Source organism: Phalangium opilio, unplaced genomic scaffold (assembly GCF_054372755.1).
Source record: "Phalangium opilio isolate 3A_F unplaced genomic scaffold, DU_Popi_V2 ptg000060l_1, whole genome shotgun sequence".
Classification (NCBI taxonomy): domain Eukaryota; kingdom Metazoa; phylum Arthropoda; class Arachnida; order Opiliones; family Phalangiidae; genus Phalangium; species Phalangium opilio.
This window is the reverse complement of record NW_028324177.1, coordinates 8697195-8718910: the sequence shown is the minus strand read 5'-3', so window position 1 is coordinate 8718910 and position 21716 is coordinate 8697195. Positions and strand designations below refer to the sequence as shown.

Genomic DNA, 21716 nt, shown 5'->3' with positions numbered 1-21716 from the left:
ATGGTACTTTCGTTTGCCAAAGTTTGACTCATCAATTTGCACTACAATATCTTCGCCTCCTATATTCTCTTTCTTAAGAATCATCGAATCGTAAAGAACTTCTCGACGAAACGAGTACCAATCTATCATAGTTCTATTCGATGCCAACTTGTTTCACTGAAAATATAACCTTAAATGACTACCTAACCTAACCTATCCTGAAAAAACCCGTGGCCATATTCTGCTCAATCAAATTAACGTGCAGCAGAATACAGCCACAGGCCAAACCTAACGTGGATCTACTCTGAAACCAACCTACCTATAATATGAGTTGCCACATTATCTACCCAAAGATTAACAAATCCTAAGATTTGAAAGTGTCAAATGAGAACCAGCGAAAAATGTGCTTTTTCTTATAGAAATGTCAGTGTGACATCTTGTCGCTTTTTGCTTGTTTTTGGACACATTAGCATTGCAAGTCCAAACATAGCCATCAGCAAATGAACTGTTCGGATCGATAATTTATTTAAAGGCTATAATGATGTTATCATGAATAGCGTATTTACCCTTTTGAGCTTTGCTTTATTTTGAGGGCATTGGAACATTTAGGACACTTAAAATGTGGTTCCTCTGGAATAAGGCCCCATGACTGGAGTTGAGTCATGAAATTCTCACTTCGCGATTTATCATGAATTTTTATCAAATTTATTGGCTCGGTCATTTTCGCGTTTGGGTTTATTCCTTATATCAGTGAAAATTAGGCTTAACTAATTCAAATTACACGCGGACTTTTTTATAATGGATTGGTTCAGTTCAGTTTCATAATAATTCGGAAAATCTGGGAACTGGGATATTTCTTCGCATTGGTCAGCCACTACCATAAAAATATTGATTATAATAGTTTCCGCAAACCTAACATTTCTTGGAGTTGACAATAAACAAGCTAATTAACAATAATTTGGAAAAGCATGAATATTTTGAGGTTAAAAAACATTCAAAATTTAGTAATATTTTGGAAAAGGGGACATTTATGCAGTTGATAAGCCTTGACAATAACAAAAACAGGCGCCCAGGCGCACATTTAGCCGCTCATGGAAGGTCAGCGCTCTCGTGGCATAGCGGGTAAGGCGTTGAACAGCGTAGTGAAGTAGTAGTGGTGGGTTCGATTTCCCGAAGAAAAGTAAAAATTTTTAAAATTAAATTTGATTTGTTCCTAATTAACTCGTTGACCTTCATTCAGTTCTAGGGCAAAAAAGGTTTACGTAAAAGTTTTTAGCGTAAATATGGTGAAAATTTGCAAATACGAAACAATTTTTGCTTTGTAATTGTTAACTGGTGGTGTCAATGACATTCAATATTTACGTTCAGTTTGTCAATATTTTAATTTTATTTGGGTTAAGTTGGGTTGGGTTGGGTTTGATTAAATTAGGTTAGGTAAGGTTGGGTTGGATTAGGTTAGTAATATTTTATGTATAACTTTAAAATGTTACGCCTTTTCCAAAAAAAAAGTGTTTATCTTCATTGACTTCTCAAAATAATATGCCTTTTCCAAAATTTTGTTGTTTATCTTCATTGACTCCCCAAAATAATGTGCCTTTTCCAAAATATTATGGTTTATCTTCATTGACTTCCGAAAATAATATGCCTTTTCCAAAATATTGTTATTTACCTACATTGAATTTCCAAAATAATAGTTTTTTTCCAAAATATTGTTGTTTATCTTCATTGACTTCCCGATACAGGGTTTAAACCTTCGCCGGCATCCAGTCAAGATACTTCCCCTTACGCATTGGTGTTATGCAGTGAAATTTTAAGGGATTTACAGGCGCTATTGGGATCAGTTCACTTCAGTTTCGCTTAATATCAAAGGTTTCAGTTTTGATGTAGAGAAATGAAATGCATAAGTGTAATCAATGACGGATTTTAATTAGGAAAGAAAAGATGTCACTTGCAGAAAACAAATAGCCCAAATTGAAGTTAATCAAACATTTTAAAAATTTAAGCATTAAAGTCTTCAAATTCATTTTTAATAACAAAGCATTAAATTAAATGTTCAAAATGTCTTCCGTCGACATTGACACATTGCCGACAACAGAATTCCCAGTTTTCTCTTTCGCGAGTTAACATCTCGGGAGAAACGAGAGCAGCCGCTTGCTGAATTCGGTCTCGAAGGCTATCAAGTGTTGGTGGCTCAGTGGCGTACACAGGGCTTTGTACATACCCCTAAAAGAAAAATTCCACCGGCGTTAAATCTGGACCACCACGACCTATCCTATGGGGACCGAATTCCGCGTCTAGCCAATCCCGAGAAACACGTCCAAAATGCGTTGGTGCACCATCGTGCAGTAACCCTTGTTTCCAAAATTTTCAATTATTTACGATAGATTCAACTCGTATCTTATATTTAAACGATCTTATAGTTAACGATTTTAAATTTCTATGAAGTTTAAATATTATAACCCAAGTTAACGGCAACATTATTTATTCAAACATAACTGTGGGACCATGAACGACAGCAGCCATTCTAGCGGACGACAATCCATTACACCGAACTCCGTACCCGCCAAAGTAAAGCATTGCCTAACAGTGGGCTGTAAATTGGAGCGAAGCGATGAAAAATAAAGCTGGACTCCTATGGTAACCTGTGACCATTGTCCACGTTATTTCCATTTTCCTTGCGTTGAGATAAAAGCAGCTGTGGCAAAGCGATTTGTTCTTTGCAAAAGATTTAGAACAAAAGTGAATATCCCGTGTCAGCGCAAAGGCTTAACAAATAAACCACATGAAATAGAACAAGTAATTACTAATATTTTGGATGAATTAAATACGCTTCGTCAAGAAACAAAGACGATATTTCCAATATCCTACAAGAACTAAAATCAGTCCCTAATTCGAAGACTATGGAAATTAAGTTTACCTACTATCAAGATAGCCATAACACTATGTACAATGCAATAATAGACAAGGTAAAGTGGGAATTAATCGATGAACTGCACAATAAAATTGAGATGGAAAAATTAGTGACCAACGAAAATTTCACGATATTAGAAATAAAGATTGTACACCATAATGCAACTAAGCCTTCAGAGCTGGATAGCTAAACAGACAATGAAATTTTGGATGCTTTTAAAGATCTTCAAGCAATGTAGAAATCATAGAAATCAGCTCTATCGCAAAAACCGAGTGATCGATCAATGGTAGCACTACCATTACCACCTCTGACAAACTCTATAAATAACATTAATACCATATCCGTAAACCGATTAAGTAAGGCAAAGAAACATTTTCGAGCCATTAAATATTTAAGGCAAAATCTACCAATCTGCAACGGACTGAAATTATAAAGCCACCAACGAAGAACAAAGTTAATGGAAGCATAGGAACAATGCCAGCCGACAAACTTAATAAGAGACCTTTTCGCAAATTTATGCGCGCATGCGCTTGTCGTACTTCGTGGATAAAATAGCAGACGACGCTATGGGCTTAGGGAGAAATAGCTGGGGTTGTAGATAACCGTGTTAATTTAAATATAAACTATGATAAACTTAAAGTATTGGAGCTTAAAGAAGTTTGTAAAAATATGGCAATTCAATTTAAATCAAACTGGAGAAAATATATGTACATAGAAGCTTTAAAATATCGAAAATATTTCCCTTAATAGCCTAGGCTTTGTGTCGGGTTTGGAAAAAACTGTTTAAGTAGCTGTGGAAGGATCTTCAAAATTGAAAGCTATCACCAATGTTGAGAAAAAACTAATACCTTGGGTAAAAGCCATTTCAAAAGTATGCAATAGAGAGTTAACCTTTGAAGCAAGTTCATCCGCCCATTCCGAATTTATGCTGGAAATGAAAATTTTAAATTGCCATCCATTCTATCGAACCCCAAGGATATTGCCAAATCCGGACGAAATTGCACCACCTGCTTCGCTATCAGATTTGTCAATATTGCCAGAGCTAAATATTAATGATGTATATTATTATTTTATTCGAGCAACTGTGACCGTAGACAATATTCAGCGAAATGATAGTAAGAGTATCAATAGAGCTATTGCTCATCATAAAGCTGGTGATATTCATTCAAAAATATTTGTGGCAAGGGTTTGTATAATTTATGGTTCTTCAGATTGATAATTGACATTGTTAAACATTATTTTAAGATACTGAATATTAATTTAAAGGTTACAAACTCTTTATACTATATCAAGTCTCAGTGTTACGGTTGGTAAAGAAGTCTGGACTACAGCGTCGCAGTATGCCTCAAATCTACTGATAAAGATTGCGCTGGAGCTTGTGAGTGCACAATTGGAAATCAGGGTCTTGTAGCCATATTGGTACATTGCTTTAGACCAAGAACCAGTGGCCTGGATCTTACCTCATAAAGTACAAAAGGTCTGACCATTGGAATGAGTTCAGTTTTGATGCTCACTAATAGATTTGGCCGTCTTACGTGTCACAGCTGGGGCATTTGAGGGGGGCGGGGTCATGTTTAACCCTAATGAGGTATGATTTCTTACCTCATGAGGTACATGAATAAAAAAGGTGGCAAATGATAGAACTGGAAATGGCGATTCCAAATATATGAAATCTGACGTCATCAAAGGGGGCCATCAATAAATCAGACAGGGGTCAAAATGGTCCAAGGAGGTATGAATTCTTACCTCATGAGGTACATGTATGAATCCGGTGTTGTTTGATAGATCTGGTCGTGCTAAATAACAGAATATAAAATCGGACTGGAAAATACGCGGCTTAGGTTTATTCTGACGGCCTGATTCTTGCGTCAGACTATGACAAATTCGAGCCTCATAAAGCTAGATTCCCACTCGACCGCAAAAAACCGACGCAAATCACGCAGCATACGGTAGAAATTTTACCTTACGCCGTCTTCCGGCTGTAGACTGTTCACACTACGACTGAATTTTGAGTTTGGCGGTAGATATTTTTGGGTCACGTGACAGATTAGAGCGGTTTTGCCATTAGCAATTCAAAGATTCGTTTAATTCCAGATATGGATCGAAATTAAAATATTAAATCAAATTTTTTAAATATTCTTGAATAGCCTTTGTGGTTAAACTTGTAACTTTCGTTCTTTACCTTCACGGGCACAAAGACGAAGGATGCAAGTTTGGAATGCTAATGGCCAAGTCAGAAAAACATTCTTGAGAAGTTTTAAGTCGAATAAAATGTTGGTTCACCTGGAGATAATAACTTGGCCGTATTTTAGATCTCACTTCTTTTTACGGCCAAACAACTTGGCATATTTTTACAGAGATGTTTTTGTTGAGATTTCACTCCTTTTTGTACGTGCATGTTCTTGTAGACTTATAGAAGTAGGATTATGAAGTGAAATAAACATTTGTACTTTTGGATTTTTATTTGTTCTTTCCAAGAGTTTTACTTGGCTTTGCCTTTTTCAACTTTTTTACATTCAACTTTCTTTTTTTTTTCTCAGGATGTGATACTTGAACCTCTGCTACAGATGATCTCATGGCCCATTCGCGGTCCTTAGCTCTTTTCATTCGGGTTTTTAAGTATTCTATTTTGGGCAAATCTGGTCTGTAAATACAACGTAGCCTGTTATATTCTAGGATAGCTGACTGTTGTGCCTTAATACAACTCATGTCGAGATTTATCAAGTGTAGTCCGTTTAGACTTTTGACTCTTGAAAGAGCTACGTATGCTTGCCCAGAGGAGAATACAGAGGCTCCTATGTCAATAAGCGCACTGTTTAAACTTAACCCTTGACTTTTATGAATTGTGATTGCATACGCAACACAAATCGCGAACTGCTCACGGTGCACGTATGCTCTATTTATTATTTCAAATTTTGATTTCACTGGCGGTAGTTCGTGGATGAGACCGTGCCCGAAATTTATGATTAGTTTCTTGGCTTTCTTGCTGTCATCAGGATCCCACTGGACTCGCACTATGGTCCCGATGGAACCATTTACCAAACCCAAACTTACATCAATGTTTCTCTTCAAAATCACTTTCGTTCCTTGCTTTATTACTAGTGTGTCCTCGAGACCAGCCATCATAGAAGAATCTTCTTTGAATTTCTCCAGGACTTCACGGGCTCTCTTTGAAAGGAACCTCGGGCAGTCTATTGTATCTGTAGCTAAAAGCTTTATTTCAGGGTGAGGGAGAGCTTTCAACATGGCGTTATTTAACTGTTGACACATGTTTACCGTTGGCATTAAGCAAACTGTGTCATCAGGGAGGTTTGAAAGATGGGGGGCTATTTCCCTTGCCGAAATAATTACATACGGTTTAAGTTCAGCTAGCTAATTGGACCAAGTCATCTTGCGACTTATTGCCACTTATCTAACGCCTTAAGCCGCGTTTTCAAAGCAGCGGGTAGCGGGTAAAATACCAGCGATAGCGCAAAAAAGTTCATAAATCGCGCTCTCGCTTTTGACACTACTGTTTTCATGGAAGCGATTTTAGGCAGCGATAGCTCAAAATCAGTAAAGATCAAGCGCAAAATCCAATATCGCACCCGTCTATCTCAGTTTGATTTTATCGCTCCGTTTTAAAAAATCGCTTGACGTCATTCATTTTTCAGCGAATGAGAAGAAGTCTTCGGTCAATTTTCATTTTTAGATTCTGATATCTGTGAAATTCGTAAGGCGTATACGCCAAGGCTTAACAACCATGCCTCCAAAATCAAAAATGCTGAATTCCTAGAGACAATTAAAAGTCGAGCGTTTCTGGGTGTATCGTCTTTTAGCGATTCCATAATATTTCAACAAAATATATATATATTTGTATTAAAAGCAATTTTTAAACTTTAATAACAGGCGCCTTCGCTTGCCTATTACCACCATCTTGATACAAATCGGTCAAACCGCACTGGGCCTATAGAGCAATCGCTTCTTTGAAAACCTTTCAGCGAGAAACAAGGCGCGATTTTTTAGGCGATAGCGACAAACCAATAAATCGCTCCAGCTTTGAAAAATCGCTCGCGCGCATTTTTTTAGCTGAAACCCGCTGCTTTGAAAACGAGGCTTAAGATTTTAAGAGGTCTATTCTCTAGCAAAAACGTTGAGTTTTAGACGCCCCAAAGACCACATAAAAAGGTACTCTGAAGCTGTGTAGGAGGTTATGGAGACGTTATACAGAGCGACGTATTCAGAAACATTTAGGATGTATCATTGTTAGACATCTTGACTAGGTGTACAATGAGACGTCTTTAACAGGGCATACTTTTAGAACATAAAGGAAAGTCTTTATTTAGCCTACTTAACGACGACTTACATTGAGAATACCCATAATCGTGCTGTAGTAAGCTCAATAGTGGTGTCTACCTGGGAAGGTGCTAAATGAGATCTTGTACTGGTCATGCTAAGAAAGGTCTTTGACGTATCCATCTAATTGAGCTCGTGATGTACCTATTCGCGAAAAGGCCTATTTGCAGCGGTGTATACTTCGTCTAACATGAAGCACACTCAAAAAGGTCTTCAAGTAGCGTTCTAAGTCAGGTCCGAATTCCGAACAGCTGGAGATGTCTAAATGACGTCTAATATAGAGTACACCCAAAATGGTCTTGGTGTAGCGTTCTAAGTCAGGTCCGAAAACCGACCAGCTGGAGATGTCTAATAGATGCCGTCTAAATTTCGTCTAATATAGAGTACCCCAAAAAGGTCTTAATGAAGCGTTCTAAGTCAGGTCCGAATTCCGAACAGCTGGAGATGTCTAATAGTCGCCGTCTAAATGACGTCTAATAAAGAGTACCCCCAAAAAGGTCTTAATGAAGCGTTCTAAGTCAGGTCCGAATACCGACCAGCAGGAGATGTCTGATAGATGCAGTGTAAATGACGTCTAATATAGAGTACACCCAAAACGTTCTTAATGTAGCGTACTAAGGTCAGGACCTGACCACATAGGCTGTCTAAATTACATCGATTATAGAGTACGCATTTACCACTGCCCGCAAATTGTAGGAATCTCAGTATATATCACATCCAGACATTAGAATACCCTAAAAGCTCTAAATACGTGACGGGCTAACGGACTTAACGAGTTCAAATTTTAGGGTCACCGAGAAATATTTAAATTTCAAGGCCATCGTCGACCCTATGTGCCCTTAACTGTTATTAAACACAGAATACGTTTACATTCCCTTTTTAATTTATTGTTTTTTTACACTTAGTTTTGTGCAAACTTAGATATTATTGTCGTTTTTTTCGTCGTTTTCCTGATCATTTTCGTCTATTTCCTTTTCATCCGCGTCTTTTCTGGGTGTATCTTCTTCTTTCAATTGTTCTTGTTCCTGGGCATCGTGCAACTCGTCCTCGTCGTTTTTTGCTGTTTTTCTGTTTTCCTTTCGCCTTTTCGAAGACTATGACGAATATTAGCGCACTTCTTATTTATGATGCGATTTATGTCGCTTCTTGAAATTGTCCTCCCCTTTTTCCATCCGAATTGCCTTGTCACTAGAACTTGAATAATGTAAGTCCAATAAAATTTGAAGAATGATTCACTTCACTGGTTTGGACAATTGCGCAACATGTTAAGATAGGTCATATCCCACTAGTTACTGAGAGGTAGTCCTGAAATGACATAGACGAAAGGTCATAACTCTTAGAGAGAGACCTTGTAACACTTAGTAGAATTCAAAATGAGATGGAACTCGTTAACTAAAGTAATGCGTCGGACTACCTGTCTGTAATAATTAACCAGTTCAAACTATTGCAAGTGGCAGACGTCTCTAATCTTACATATATTTCAGAACGTTGTTTGTTCTTTATGCACAGTCATAAATCATTACCGAATGTGACCAACATCAATAACACTAAAGGGAATGGTTTAAGAAGGCAGGGTTCATTTAAGAAAAATGTTCATAAACATAGGTTTAAAATTGAAGGCTCCTAACTCTGGTACTATTAAAGATACGAGCATGTCCTTGAAGTATGTTATAGTCATCTTTGTCACCGTTTCTAACGATAATAAGTACTTGGGGTTACAGGGGTTAATTAAGCATATAATGATCCTTAACTTTCGGGATACTTGATATATGGGGGCAGACCTGGAAATATCAGCGGAGAAATTCAAGGGAAACATTCTGGAAATATGAGATATTGGTTTTCTAAAGATTGTATGAACCTTGAAACTGGTCTTATTGAATTTCCCAACGTTTGTGCTATGATCTTTAGTATTTTACAACCGTGATACTTTAGTTTTATCATTAACTTCTAAGCATCGTTCAAATTTAAATGCCCAAAAATAGCAAACAAAAGGACAACGGTGGGTAGATTATAAAATGATGGTTATTAAAATCACGTCAAGGTGTTCTTTAGGCAAGCCCTTCCTTTCAGTTGTGCCCAATGCTGTCATTTGGGCAAGTTCATCTTCCGTATGTAACATTCTTAATAACTCATGGATCATGCGTCTTTCACTTTCCAGATGGGTTTCCAAGTTTTTTTTGGCGACGTCTGATACGAATACATTGTACCCTTCGCACAACGTAACCTGTTAAAGAGCTAAACCCAAAAAAAGTTAATTCGATTCTGAAAATGTTCTGACTATATATTATTCCACCCAAACTCATAGTCATCACGAATTCCACATTACGGGATTTGCTAATGCAAACCCATAATCGAGTAATACAAATAGCACACCCATCTTTTAAAGGAATTCTAAAGTATTTGGGTACGATCAGTTGATCAAATTGAGATATAGCGCATTCATTATTCTATAGAAATCATACCTTCTGCCTCTTTGATGGCATTTTTCGCTGAGGAAAGGGCTCGTCCTCTGAAGAACTGTCGATACCTTTATCTTTGTCAGCCATCAATGCAATTTTTCAACAAAATTTGACTACCGATTTGGTAATACCTAAAATATATATGCAGCTCAGTTGGTAACATATGTATCGAGTGAACTAGTCGGCCAATTCGGGGCAATTTGCTTTAGATATTGCAGGGAGTTCATGACGGTATCGTCCCTTTCAACCGAATTCCCAATGGACCGAAATCCCATTCGACCGAATATCCTGCAATGATTTTAGATTTCCAGCCCAATGGCTATATTCCCGATATACCGAAATCCCAATCGTCCGAATATGCCCCTAAAAAATACATGAATATAACTTGAAACACTAGCCGTCAGCGATTCGGTGGTGTAGTGGATACGATATTGGACTGCGAAGCGATAGGTTGTTGGTTCGAATCTCCGAAAGGTATGTAAATAATATTAAAAGTGAATGTTTCGTGATACTAATTAAAACGCTAACTTTCATTCCTTTCAAGGCAAGAGATATATAGATTTAATTAACAAATTGTGCTTAAAATGAAGTACAGTCCATTTAAGGTAGTTCCATCAATGTCTTTAAGTTTTAAATTAAAATTTTAATATTTTGTTTTCGGGTGGGTTAGGTTAGGTTAGGTTAGGTTCCAATAATTCGTTGACACCTTTTCCAAAATATGCTCATTGTAATTAGCTACCACCTTTTCCAAAATATTATCCTTTTAAACAGCCACCACCTTTTCCAAAATATTCTCCTTTTAAATAGCCACCACCTTTTCCAAAACATTCACCTATTAATTAGCTGCCACCTTTTCCAAAAGATTTTCCTATTAATTAGCTGCCATCTTTTCCAAAATATTCTCCTATTAATCAGCTGCAACCTTTTCCAAAACATTCTCTTACTAATTAGCTACCACATTTTCCAAAATATTCTCCTTTTAACTAGCTACCACCTTTTCCAAAATATTCTCCTTTTAATTAGCTACCACCTTTTCCAAAACATTCTCCTATTAATTAGCTGCCACCTTTTCCAAAATATTCTCCTATTAATTAGCTGCAACCTTTTCCAAAACATTCTCCTACTAATTAGCTGCCACATTTTCCAAAATATTCTCCTTTTAATTAGCTACCACCTTTTCTAAAATATTCTCCTATTAATTAGATGCCACCTTTTCCAAAAGATTTTCCTATTAATTAGCTGCCACCTTTTCCAAAATATTCTCCTATTAATTAGCTGCCACCTTTTCCAAAATATTCTCCAATTAATTATCTCCCAGCAAACACACATGATCCGAGAAATGTCCCAAACAGACCCAAATCTCCCACGGCAATCCCGCCCAAAAGGGTTCTTCCCCTAATATACCTCGTATATCCATAAAACCTCCAATTTTTTGGATATTCTATAGATACACCTAGAACGTGCAAATTTCTGTGTTCAAAGTCACTTGAACAAGGAACATCCATATGATATCCAAATATTTTTCACAATAGCAGCGCCTTTTGGAGCTAGGTAGCGGCCTTTTGAACTACAATAGTTTTTATTTAAGAATAAAATTTAAAATGTGCTAAATTAATCTCAATAATATAATTTAAAAAATCAAAATTATCAGAGGTGATTATCAGCCCGAAATCAAAATTAAAAAATAAGTATAATTAGGCACTAGGTGGCACGGTGAACCTAGCCGCGTGTGCAAGAAGGAAGGAGGCGAGGCGAGTCTCGCTCTCGCGAAACGTGACGACGTCATTTACGGGTAGAGGTACGCCAGCTGAGCAGTCAAATATTTATCGTACATTTTTTTTCGATTGCGGACGGTTATCTAATCGCGAGTTTAGTAAATTTTCGGGCTTTACATTGACCACGGTAATTAAAGTACCTCCTGCTCTAATCACCAAGTATTCGGTTAAACGCTGCTGTGTTCGGGAACCAACGTTTTCAACATAAAAGGTAAATCATTTGTTCATTTTTCATTGTTATTTATTGCCAAGGCTTAGCAGCAGTGCCTAATAGTGATGGCACCCCCTTCCTTTGACTTTACTACGCTCTATTGCTATTAACAAATAGTGCCACTACTCTTTTGATGCTCTGGGACTAAAACCAAACCAAACCAAACCAAACCTAACCTAAAATTTATGATTTAAGGTAATTTTTTACTAATTTTAACAAAATTCATTCCGCGTAAATTATTTTATTTTTACATAATTTTTACGTTATTTTAGGTTTGGTTTGGTTTGGTTAAGTGCGGCGCCGCTGCGTGTATCATCACAGCGAGTCCCGGCAAAGCCTTTGGCACGGCTATTTTTTAATGTTAATTATTGTTTGCGCTCATTATAATGGTGTCCAATGAATAGAGGAAGGCGTAAGCTTTCATTTGGTATATGATTTATTAAGTTTGGAAGAGCAGGGGCTATTCTTAAATTTAGCCATTAAATGTTGTGGGCAGTGAGGACAGAGAAAAATAATATTTTATGAACATGTTGTGCATGTTGCCAAGTAATTTATTCTAAATATAAGCTTTAGTTTTATTTTGCGAATTAGTTGTGCCTGTTGCATTTTAATATATACGTACAATCCTGCGTGTTAAGGTTAAAATGCCGAAAGGACGTTACAAGCTTTTATCAACCTTGTCATCTAGACATCGTTCAAGGCTAATAAATTCTTCTTCAAATGCAATCCAAAACAATTTATTGAATGGCAAACTATATAATGACCAAAGCAGCTCTACAGACATAGATAGTGATCGATACAATGACCAAAGCAGCTCTACAGAAATAGATAGTGATCAATACAATGAACATAGCAGCTCTACAGAAATAGATAGTGATCAATACAATGAACATAGCAGCTCTACAGAAATAGATAGTGATTCAGATGAAGATTTTTTTGACGAAGAAACGAATGCTTTTGGGTGTAACGAACCTCAATCAGATGATATTGAAATTGAAGAACACAAAACTACTGAGGATGAACGTTTCCGACCAGATATTGTAACAGATGAAACATTTGATAATCTGCAAGCGAACGAAACAGTACACTTGAGAGCAAGCCTTGCAAGGTGGACAACTTGTTACGGAATAAGCAAAGCTGCTGTTAATGGCCTTCTAAAGATATTGAAAAAGCATAACTGCTTCAAAGAAATACCCAGCGACTCGCGTACTCTATTGCGAACCCCCAGATATTCTATTGTAGAAGAAATGCCACCCGGCGAATACTTTCATTTCGGACTCGAATCAGGTATTCGCTATACTGTCAGTCGTGAGCACGATGAAACATTGATAGGACCAGTGTTTAAGATTTTAATTAATATCGACGGATTGCCACTTGGAACGAGCACAACCAGTAACTTTTGGCCAATATTAGGTTTAATTTCCTCGCTCAAAAACTCTAAGCCTTTCGTTATTGGTATTTTTCATGGACTAAGCAAACCTAAATGTACCGATCAGTACTTATCTTCCTTTATCACAGAGGCATCACTTCTAATAGAAGAAGGTCTTACAGTAAACGGCATTCATAAGACAGTGAAAATAACAGGTTTTGTCTGTGACACTCCTGCTAGGGCTTTTATCAGAAAGGTTAAAGGACATAATGGTTACTTTGGATGTGATAAATGCACGCAGCCTGGAATAAGACGCAGAAAGAGGCATTGCTTTCCTTTAGTCAATGATGAGTTAAGAACAGATGCTAGCTTTAGAAATAAATCACAAGCGGGACATCATCATGGAACTAGTCTTTTGGAAAAACTAAAAAACATTGACATGGTGCAAGACTTTCCGCTAGACTATATGCACCTAGTCTGTTTGGGCGTTGTTAAGAAAACACTTAAACTGTGGATGGGGGCAGAGAAAAAAAATGCTACGTTTAAATTTAGGCCTGATCAAATCTTAGAAGTGTCCAATCGCTTAGAATCTTTAGCTCCGGTAACCTGTTCGGAGTTTGTTAGAAAGCCTAGATCTTTAAAAGATGTTGACAGGTTTAAGGCTACGGAATTCCGGCAATTTTTGTTATATTCAGGAATCTTAGTTTTGAAAAATATACTACCAAATTCTCATTACGAGCTTTATAGAACTTTAATCGTGGCTATTCGAATTCTGGCCACACCACAACAAACTGTGGGACTAATAGATTTTGCTGGAGAATTACTAAAATATTTTGTTCAAATGTATAGTGTTCTTTATGGCAAACATTTAATTTCGTATAACGTACACTGTTTACTTCATCTAGTAAAAGATTGTAGAAAATACGGTCATCTTGATGCATTTAGTGCGTTTCCTTTCGAAAACTATCTTTATACGCTTAAAAGTAAAATTGCAAACACTGGCTACCCATTAAAGCAGGCTATTAATCGCATAACAGAAGAAAGGAGAATAAGCAGCTGTGCTTTAAACGTTAGACCAAAAGACTTTTCGTGTCACATGGTACACAAAGAAGGACCCCTTTTAGATGGGTGCGTTGACCCCCAGTTCAAGAAAATTATTCTGGCAGACTTTCAACTTTCAATCTCCCAGCGTGATCACTGCTGTATTTTGAGTGATTTAAGCATCGTGGTGATTGAAAACATTGTTTCGTCTGAAAAAGACCCATCGAAAATGATTTTAGTGGGAAGAAAGTTCAAGAGTGTAGAAAATTATTTTACATCGCCATGTCCATCGTCTAAAGTCGGTGTGTTTCGAGTAAAAACGATATCAGCGTTAATGAAATGGCCTCTTAGTGAAGTATCTTCGAAAGCTATGAAATATCCGTTAAACAACACCAATGAGTTCCTTGTTATGCAACTTCTTCATAACACGTGCAGTGATTGAAATGTGGTTTGTAACTTTATCTAAAACTGTTTCATGCTGCAACCTTAAATTAAGTTTTCAGTGCATGGATTTTGAAATTTAAGTATAGCTAGAATTAAACATTCAATTATTCATTATTGGTTTTTAGCATTGCAGAGTGCTTTAATAGACAGTATTTTCTTGCAGAAAATGGCCGAAAATCATAGATTCAACATAGTGGAATTTATTCAAGGAGGAGTGGCGGTCGTAGTTGATTCGTGGCTTTTTGAAGAAAACTCTGAAAATAAATGTTACTGGCCTGGAGACAGAAATGCATCCAGATATGCGAAAAAACAAGTTCCACCAATTACTGACAAATGGGAAATTTATGAAGTAAATATTATTCGTAGCAGCATTGGTAAGATATATTCTTCTCGATATTTACGTCAAATTCATGTTTTAATAAATATTTGACGTTACAGATTCTTTTGCTGAAGCATGGAAAAAAATGTTAAAGTCTTGCCGAGACACTGATATTTCTGCTAGTGAAAAAGATACTGGACCTGGTAAAAGAAGAAAAAAGACTAAGCAACCGCTTGAACGTGCTCCATCTGAAACAGACACTGAATCCGAGGATGAAAATGCAGACAAGGAATCAGCCGACCAAGTTCCCGAACTTCCAGTTCTTAACTCTATTGCCCACGCTTCATCTGTTAGCCAGAGTATGATATTATCGTAATAATGTGTGCTAAGAATTTATAATTTAAATTTCAATTAATAGGCCGTGGCTGTGTTCGAAGTGTGAATTTGGTATCAAGCCAAAACGAACTATCGATGAGGCTGCAAAATGGACGTTCTAAACCAGCGGTCCCAACTAATCAGAAGATTTCAAGTTTATTTAGCGAGGATATTCCTTTTGGTATAATTCCACGTTTAATTTTAATAAATTTGTTTCATTTTTACTTAATTATGTCTGTTTGAAGCTGCTAGTGACGAGTCGTCAAGAAAATCGCAAGGCCTTAACAATTTCGGGCTTTCAACTTCAAAGGATCAAAATGATGACGATAGTGGGTCTTGGCATTCTGAAATTTTAAGTGATGTTGAAGGTAATTTCACTCTGGATAACTGTTTGATTTTGGTAATAAAAATGTATTTTATAATTTTTAGGTTCTGGTGAGAATGAAATATCAAATTTTGGACCGCAAAAAAGTAAACAAAAATTACAGCTAGTTAGAATTAATGTATGAAAAGAAACTAACCAGTCTCCTAATTTTAGATCAAACCAGAAATAAAAACAATGATGTATTGAAGTCAAGGCTATCATCATCTTTGGATTCCAGTATTCGTCCAAATTATTACGCTCCCAAAAGGCTGTTAAAAAATAAAACTGACGAATTTGCTAACAAGACTGCCACTGCAAATATTTCTTCTGATAATCGTAAACGCAAGCATTTTCTCAAAGGCAAGTTTTAAATCATACATTATTAATGGCTATTTAAATATTCAGTGAATCGGTTTAAAACAAATCTAATTAAATGGCGTAGTGGTTCAACGTTGAATATTTTATCATAATTTATACGGGAGTACCCGAAAACTATTCGTTCTAATAAATATTGAAATTACTTATTATTTTGTTCTTAGATGAAGAGAACTCAGATAATCCGATGGTTGCTGTCAGCAAATGTATGTCATAAACATTCATTTTTGGATTTTATCGGAGCTGCGCAAGTCTTGACTTTTTGGTTTTGAGTCCACGTTCGAGTACAATCTGAGTCCTATTTTCCCTTCGAGAGTCTAATTTGAGGTTTTGCAATTATCTGATAGAATATTCATTTAAAAATCTGATTTCTAATAATTTTGGTATTTAATACCATATTATTTGTTATAAAATTTTAATTAAATGTGAAACTTAATTGTGTAGCGGGAATTTCAGCAGACTGTAGCTAGAATTACTACCAGAGTACTCGACTCAGACTCATTGCCGATTACTTGCAATATTCGATTACTCGCTTACCCCTGGATTTTATTGAAATTCTAATCTTTAAATTATTTTAGCATGGTTGAATAATGTAAAACGAAATCAAGATATTATGAAATCCACTCAGCAACAAATTTTAGAAACAGTGCAAGCAATACTAGCAAATACACAGAGCAGCAGTCGCCCTAATCCGCTTACAGGCGAAGATGTTGAAAAGTTACAAGAAATGTTTGGTTTTCCATTGAAAAGCGAAACAGACCTCGATTTATTAGAAGACTTACTAGGCTCGGTAGAAAATGTCACAAAACTAGTAAATAATATTTAATTTTATAATTTATATTGGATCGATGATTTATATTTTCTTTTTACGTTTTTTAGAGAGGATATTTGAAACAATTTGGAGGTGTGACCCTCTATGACAGTGTAAAACGAATTTTGGTTGACGTTTTTGTAGACGAATTTGCAAGACAATATAGCTGGGAAGGCAGGAAAGGTAAACGGACGCTGTGTAATTTAAGGCTGATGAAAATAACAATAGGTAACGAATATTCTAGTTATTTAATGTAGAACGGCAACAAATTATTTTAGTCTATTTAAGCTGTGGAAATTAAACTTAGAAGCATAGGGAAAACTCACTTAACGTTCTCGTTAATTTATTATTATTTTTCAAAGTTGTAATTTCAACTCGCTAATTTTAATATGTATAGTTTCACGAGTGAAAGGAATTTTTCGCGTGCAATCGGTGATTGTTTATCAAAGGCAATTATAATTATGAGGTCTGCGATTGCTCGCAGTAAACTACTCTCGTCTTGTGAAATATTAATATGTGCTAAATTTCGTTGCAAAACAGCTTTAGGCTTAGCAAGTGAAAATCACAATTTTGAAAATTATACATTAACGAAATTTTTGGTAATGATTTCATGCATAATTCCCCAGCCTTGATTGACTAACGATAACATGTTGCCCTTCATTATCCCTTTAAATTCATAATCAACTTTAAATATTTAATTTACTTATTCTAACCATGCAGAGACTGTTAGAGGATTAAAAAGTTTTAAGGAGGCCACTGTTTCAGATGTTGAGAAACATATAAAATCATGGTTTAACCACGCATCTGAACGGGTTAAATCAAAAGAGACAACTTCAAAAAAGCAACTTCAGGCAACCAACGGATAATCAATTTTACGATACGAATTTTTAAACTGACAAATAAAACGACCGGGTTTTCAAATTGGAATTATTTTGGTCTTTATTAACTATTAACATCCCAACAATGTTATTTGGATGTATCTATGCTCAATTTAAGAAATACCCAAGATATCCTAAGCATATTCATATCAACAACGATTCATAATCCAGAGACGTTCTCAGAATATTTGTGGGAGCAAGGCATATATTTTATATTTTCGAGCTGATGTTCTTAGAACCTACTCGGCATTTTGGACGGACATAATAAATGCCCCCCCAAAATCCGTGGAATGTCAATAGGTTGTCCCAAAGTTTTGAGCTAATATTCCTAGAACCTACTCAGCATTTTGGACGGACATAATAAATAACCCCTCAAAATCCGAGGAATGTCAGAGGGATGTCACAAAGGTTTTACTATGGATGTCCTGGGGATGGGGATAATGCGGACATTTGGAACTCTAGGAATATCCACAATTGCTCTTTTTAGGTTTTTTGGATGTCCTGTCAATATACCGAATCCCCCACAATAATCTCCCTGGAATGCCCCGAGGATCTTTTGTGTTTGCTGGGCTGACATCTTTTCCAAAATATTTCTATTATTGGTAATAAATTGTTCGTGGTAAGAGGCGGGCTTTTAATACTCATATAAATAATCTTTTTACCTCCAAACAAGGTTGGGTTGGGTTAGATTAGGTTAGGGTAGGTTAGGGTAGGTGAGGTTCGCCGTAATTAAAACCTAGTTAAAATAAGTGCAGTAATACATTTTCAACTCACATTTATTTTAACAATAATAAGTTGTGAAATTAAAAATATATTTAATGCAAAACCACACAGTATGTCTTCTTCCAGTTCAATAGAATTTCGGTCCAATGGGACTAAAATAAAACCGCACCTTTGGCTACGTTCGGTCGAATGGGACCCCAAAAAAACCTACCTTCTGTCGAATGCGAATTCGGTTCAATGGGACCAAAGCTTATATAAGAGGGAGAGATACAATTTTCTGGAATATTTTCTAAATAAGGAAAAAAATTGATATATAACGTAGGTATAGCAAACGCAACAATAATAGTAATTTATATTTTATTCGGTTACTTAAAAATTAATAATACATTGTTTTTAGACCGACAAAATTTCCAAGAATATATTTTAAATAGATACATCATTAAACACTGGATCATTTAGGACATTAGCTTCGGTATTGGTTGTTCTCTGGCGAATATCTCCTGGTCCCTTGGCACCGTTTATCGAGTAATTTCGATATTAAATTCATTTTGCTATTCTCCGAGGTAACGCATTCCAACGATTTCAAATCCTCTCGGAATATTTTCAGACGCCTTAGAGTAATCCATGACCCAATACACGCGAGATAAGAGTGATATATATTTTTTAACCGTACATTAGTTCAGTTTTTAGACCGACAAAGTTTCCGAGAATATCGTTAAATAAAATTGAGACGTCGTCTTCGTAATCTCCGTATTCCTCGACAAAGAATTCTAGAATTCTTTCGTAGTTAAGCAACGGAATAGCTCTAATTAGGTTTTTCTCCACTCTCTCGCTCCAATTAGTATCCGTGGGTAAACAAGTGATATCGTGGCCGATTTCGTTATGACAGCTGATATTTTCGCACGAATCAGTGAAATTAAATAAAATATTGGTCAAACTGTCCAAGATAATTTTCTTCATTATTTCTCTGGCCTCTTCTTTTCGCTTCAATTCGTTACCAGTAACGTCTTTCAAGTTCTTTAACCTTAACCAACTGTCTTTATTTAATGAAAATCCTTTCGATGTTGAGAATAGAATATTATATCTATTATTCGTTCCTCTAATATATTGACGAATGTCAACTATTTTTCCTCTCTGACATACGAAGCATTCTAGTTTAACTCTCTGAGTACCGTCAACTAACCAAGTCAGAAATCGTCCCGTTATTCCGTTAAAGAAAGCGTCAATATCCGCTTCAAAAGTCCATATACTATTCCAAATACAACTGTCGAAAGACGCTTCGGTTTTAGTATCGAGTCGTTTGACATTGAAGACGGGAAGAATTCCGCTTCCAACGTAAATGTTTTGCTTCTCCGATAGGTAGTGTACTTGATTCATCTCTAACCGGTTATGAGAGAATGCTTCTAAAATCAGAGGTTATATAGAGCCTTTTTACTCGGGATTAAATAACACCGAGCGATCCCTAGTTATCATGATAGAATTTTCGAATTCGGAATAAATTATGCACGTGACATTGTGTGGTAAATTGTTTTTAAATTTCATATTGATACGTAGATTTCCTTGTCGGGGCAAAGAAAGATGACTAGCCCCCGCATTTTCATTCGGGCTAGTACTCTTCGTAAGTGATAAAATTCCCCTTGTTTTTTCTGTATGTATTTAAAGAGGTGAATAACGACATGTACTCTCGAGTGTATAGATTGTTTTCGTAATCAGGCGTAAAGGCTTCCGAAGGATAGGTATCGGTACCGACGTTGACGGATAGGTAATTAAGATCAAAGGTTTCAAAATTAAAGGGGTTTAAAGAATGATTACCATTAAAGGCCGAGGTTCGAACTAGGCCTATGATTACTCTTTGAGATATTTTACCTAAGAAGACGTTTTCTCGATTAACGTCGTTCATTCCAGCTGGAATTGAAAAGGTTTTCACGACTGTTTGATTCAAAGGATAGATGGCGCTGGTTTGCTCTAATACCGTAGCGTGGGCTAACATTATTTCGGGATTTATTTTTAGTCTTTTAACGTACAATGAGGCATTATCGATAACCACTTTATATTTCTTATCAGCGGCTTCTTTCGATATTACGCAAAACTCTGGTTTGGATCGAATAAGCCTAAATCTAACGTCTACATTATTCAATAGGAAACGATTTAAGCGACAAATATCAACGTGTAACGGGGCGTATAAATCTATCATACTCGATACCTTGGCTCTCTCGGCTCTTCTTAATATCCCATTGGTAGTAAGATTATTATTGGCTGCCACCCAGGCGGAATCGGGATCGATCGGATTATCCTTATAATATAAGCCTAGATTTAGTTGGCTTTCTTTAGCATCTATACCGTAATTTAAAAAATTCTCGAGATAAGCGATATAAGGGGCTCCTTGGTTAGGGGACTGAACGCTCGTGTTTCCTAAAAAGACGTCTATTTGGGAAAAGAGGGCGGCGTGTAAAAGATTAACCGGAGCTACTTTTTTTCAGCCGCTGGTACGTCGGTGCCGTCCAAATGAAGCACCCTGACCTTCAGCCTTAACCTAGTTTTAGAAAGGTCGATATAATGTTCGCTGGTGCCAGGGACAAAAAATTCCAAAGGTCCACTATCCGTTACGGAGCTTAAATGTTGATAACTTTCGTCGTTACTAGTTATAATGTTAGCGTTCAAAGCAGGGTTGTTGATTTTTTTGATTTTTTCAAAAAAATCGATTTTTTTGATTTAAATCGGATTTTTTTGATTTTAATTGATTTATTTGATTTTTTTGGATTTTTATTGAACTACTAGATAGTAAATTACCAACATGAAAACTTTTGAGTCAAAATTAATCTAAAGCAAAATAATCATGACATTTTAGCAGCTATTGGATATTGTAACTATTCAAATGCTTGCATAAAAAGACTAGCTTGACCGCTATATCATTTCCTAGCCTATCCAGCAAGACAAACTGGAGTTCTGGGTAAAACTTAAACTAAAATATACCAAAACCATGATTATTTTTAATTTTAGGTCTTTTCTAGTTAAGTTTCTTCTCAAGTTTTTAAACTACTTCTTGGAATCTTAGAAAACCTTTTTTAAAATTAAAAATATATTCTTGATTTTAATCAAATGATTTTTTTTAAAAAAATCGCTTGATTTAAATCATGATTTAAATCAGTGATTTAAATCAAACTGATTTAAATCAAACAACCCTGGTTCAAAGGGGGTGTCGCGAATAGGTCTAATTCCCCCATCATGCCTTCGAATTGGGCCATCTTGTTTTACGATAAAAAATCGGCCTTTGATCTATTTTTCTTCTTTCGTATCTTCTGACGTTTCCGTCGAATACCAGACCCGTACTGAGAATTAGCCAGACT

At 36.2% G+C, this 21716-nt stretch overlaps 1 protein-coding gene across 3 annotated transcripts; it reads left to right on the top strand.

Annotated features, from left to right (window-relative positions):
* Positions 1-11419: 11419 nt before the first annotated feature.
* LOC149667056 (uncharacterized) lies at positions 11420-17695 on the top strand. 3 transcript variants are annotated; one of them, XM_089841572.1, is made up of 11 exons: positions 14388-14528; positions 14688-14898; positions 14963-15202; positions 15262-15399; positions 15464-15586; positions 15648-15689; positions 15757-15942; positions 16122-16163; positions 16536-16768; positions 16837-16996; positions 17489-17695. In XM_089841572.1, exons 2-11 carry the CDS (start codon positions 14691-14693, stop codon positions 17632-17634), a joined length of 1518 nt encoding a protein of 505 aa, XP_089697698.1. In that variant the 5' UTR covers positions 14388-14528; positions 14688-14690; the 3' UTR covers positions 17635-17695. The 3 variants fall into 3 exon arrangements, with proteins under 3 accessions (XP_089697696.1, XP_089697697.1, XP_089697698.1); XM_089841570.1 differs by lacking the exons at positions 14963-15202; positions 15262-15399; positions 15464-15586; ... (4 more) ...; positions 16837-16996; positions 17489-17695 and adding an exon at positions 11420-11670 and having other exon boundaries at positions 12309-14528; positions 14688-14828; XM_089841571.1 differs by lacking the exons at positions 14963-15202; positions 15262-15399; positions 15464-15586; ... (4 more) ...; positions 16837-16996; positions 17489-17695 and adding an exon at positions 11943-12082 and having other exon boundaries at positions 12309-14528; positions 14688-14828.
* Positions 17696-21716: the final 4021 nt, after the last annotated feature.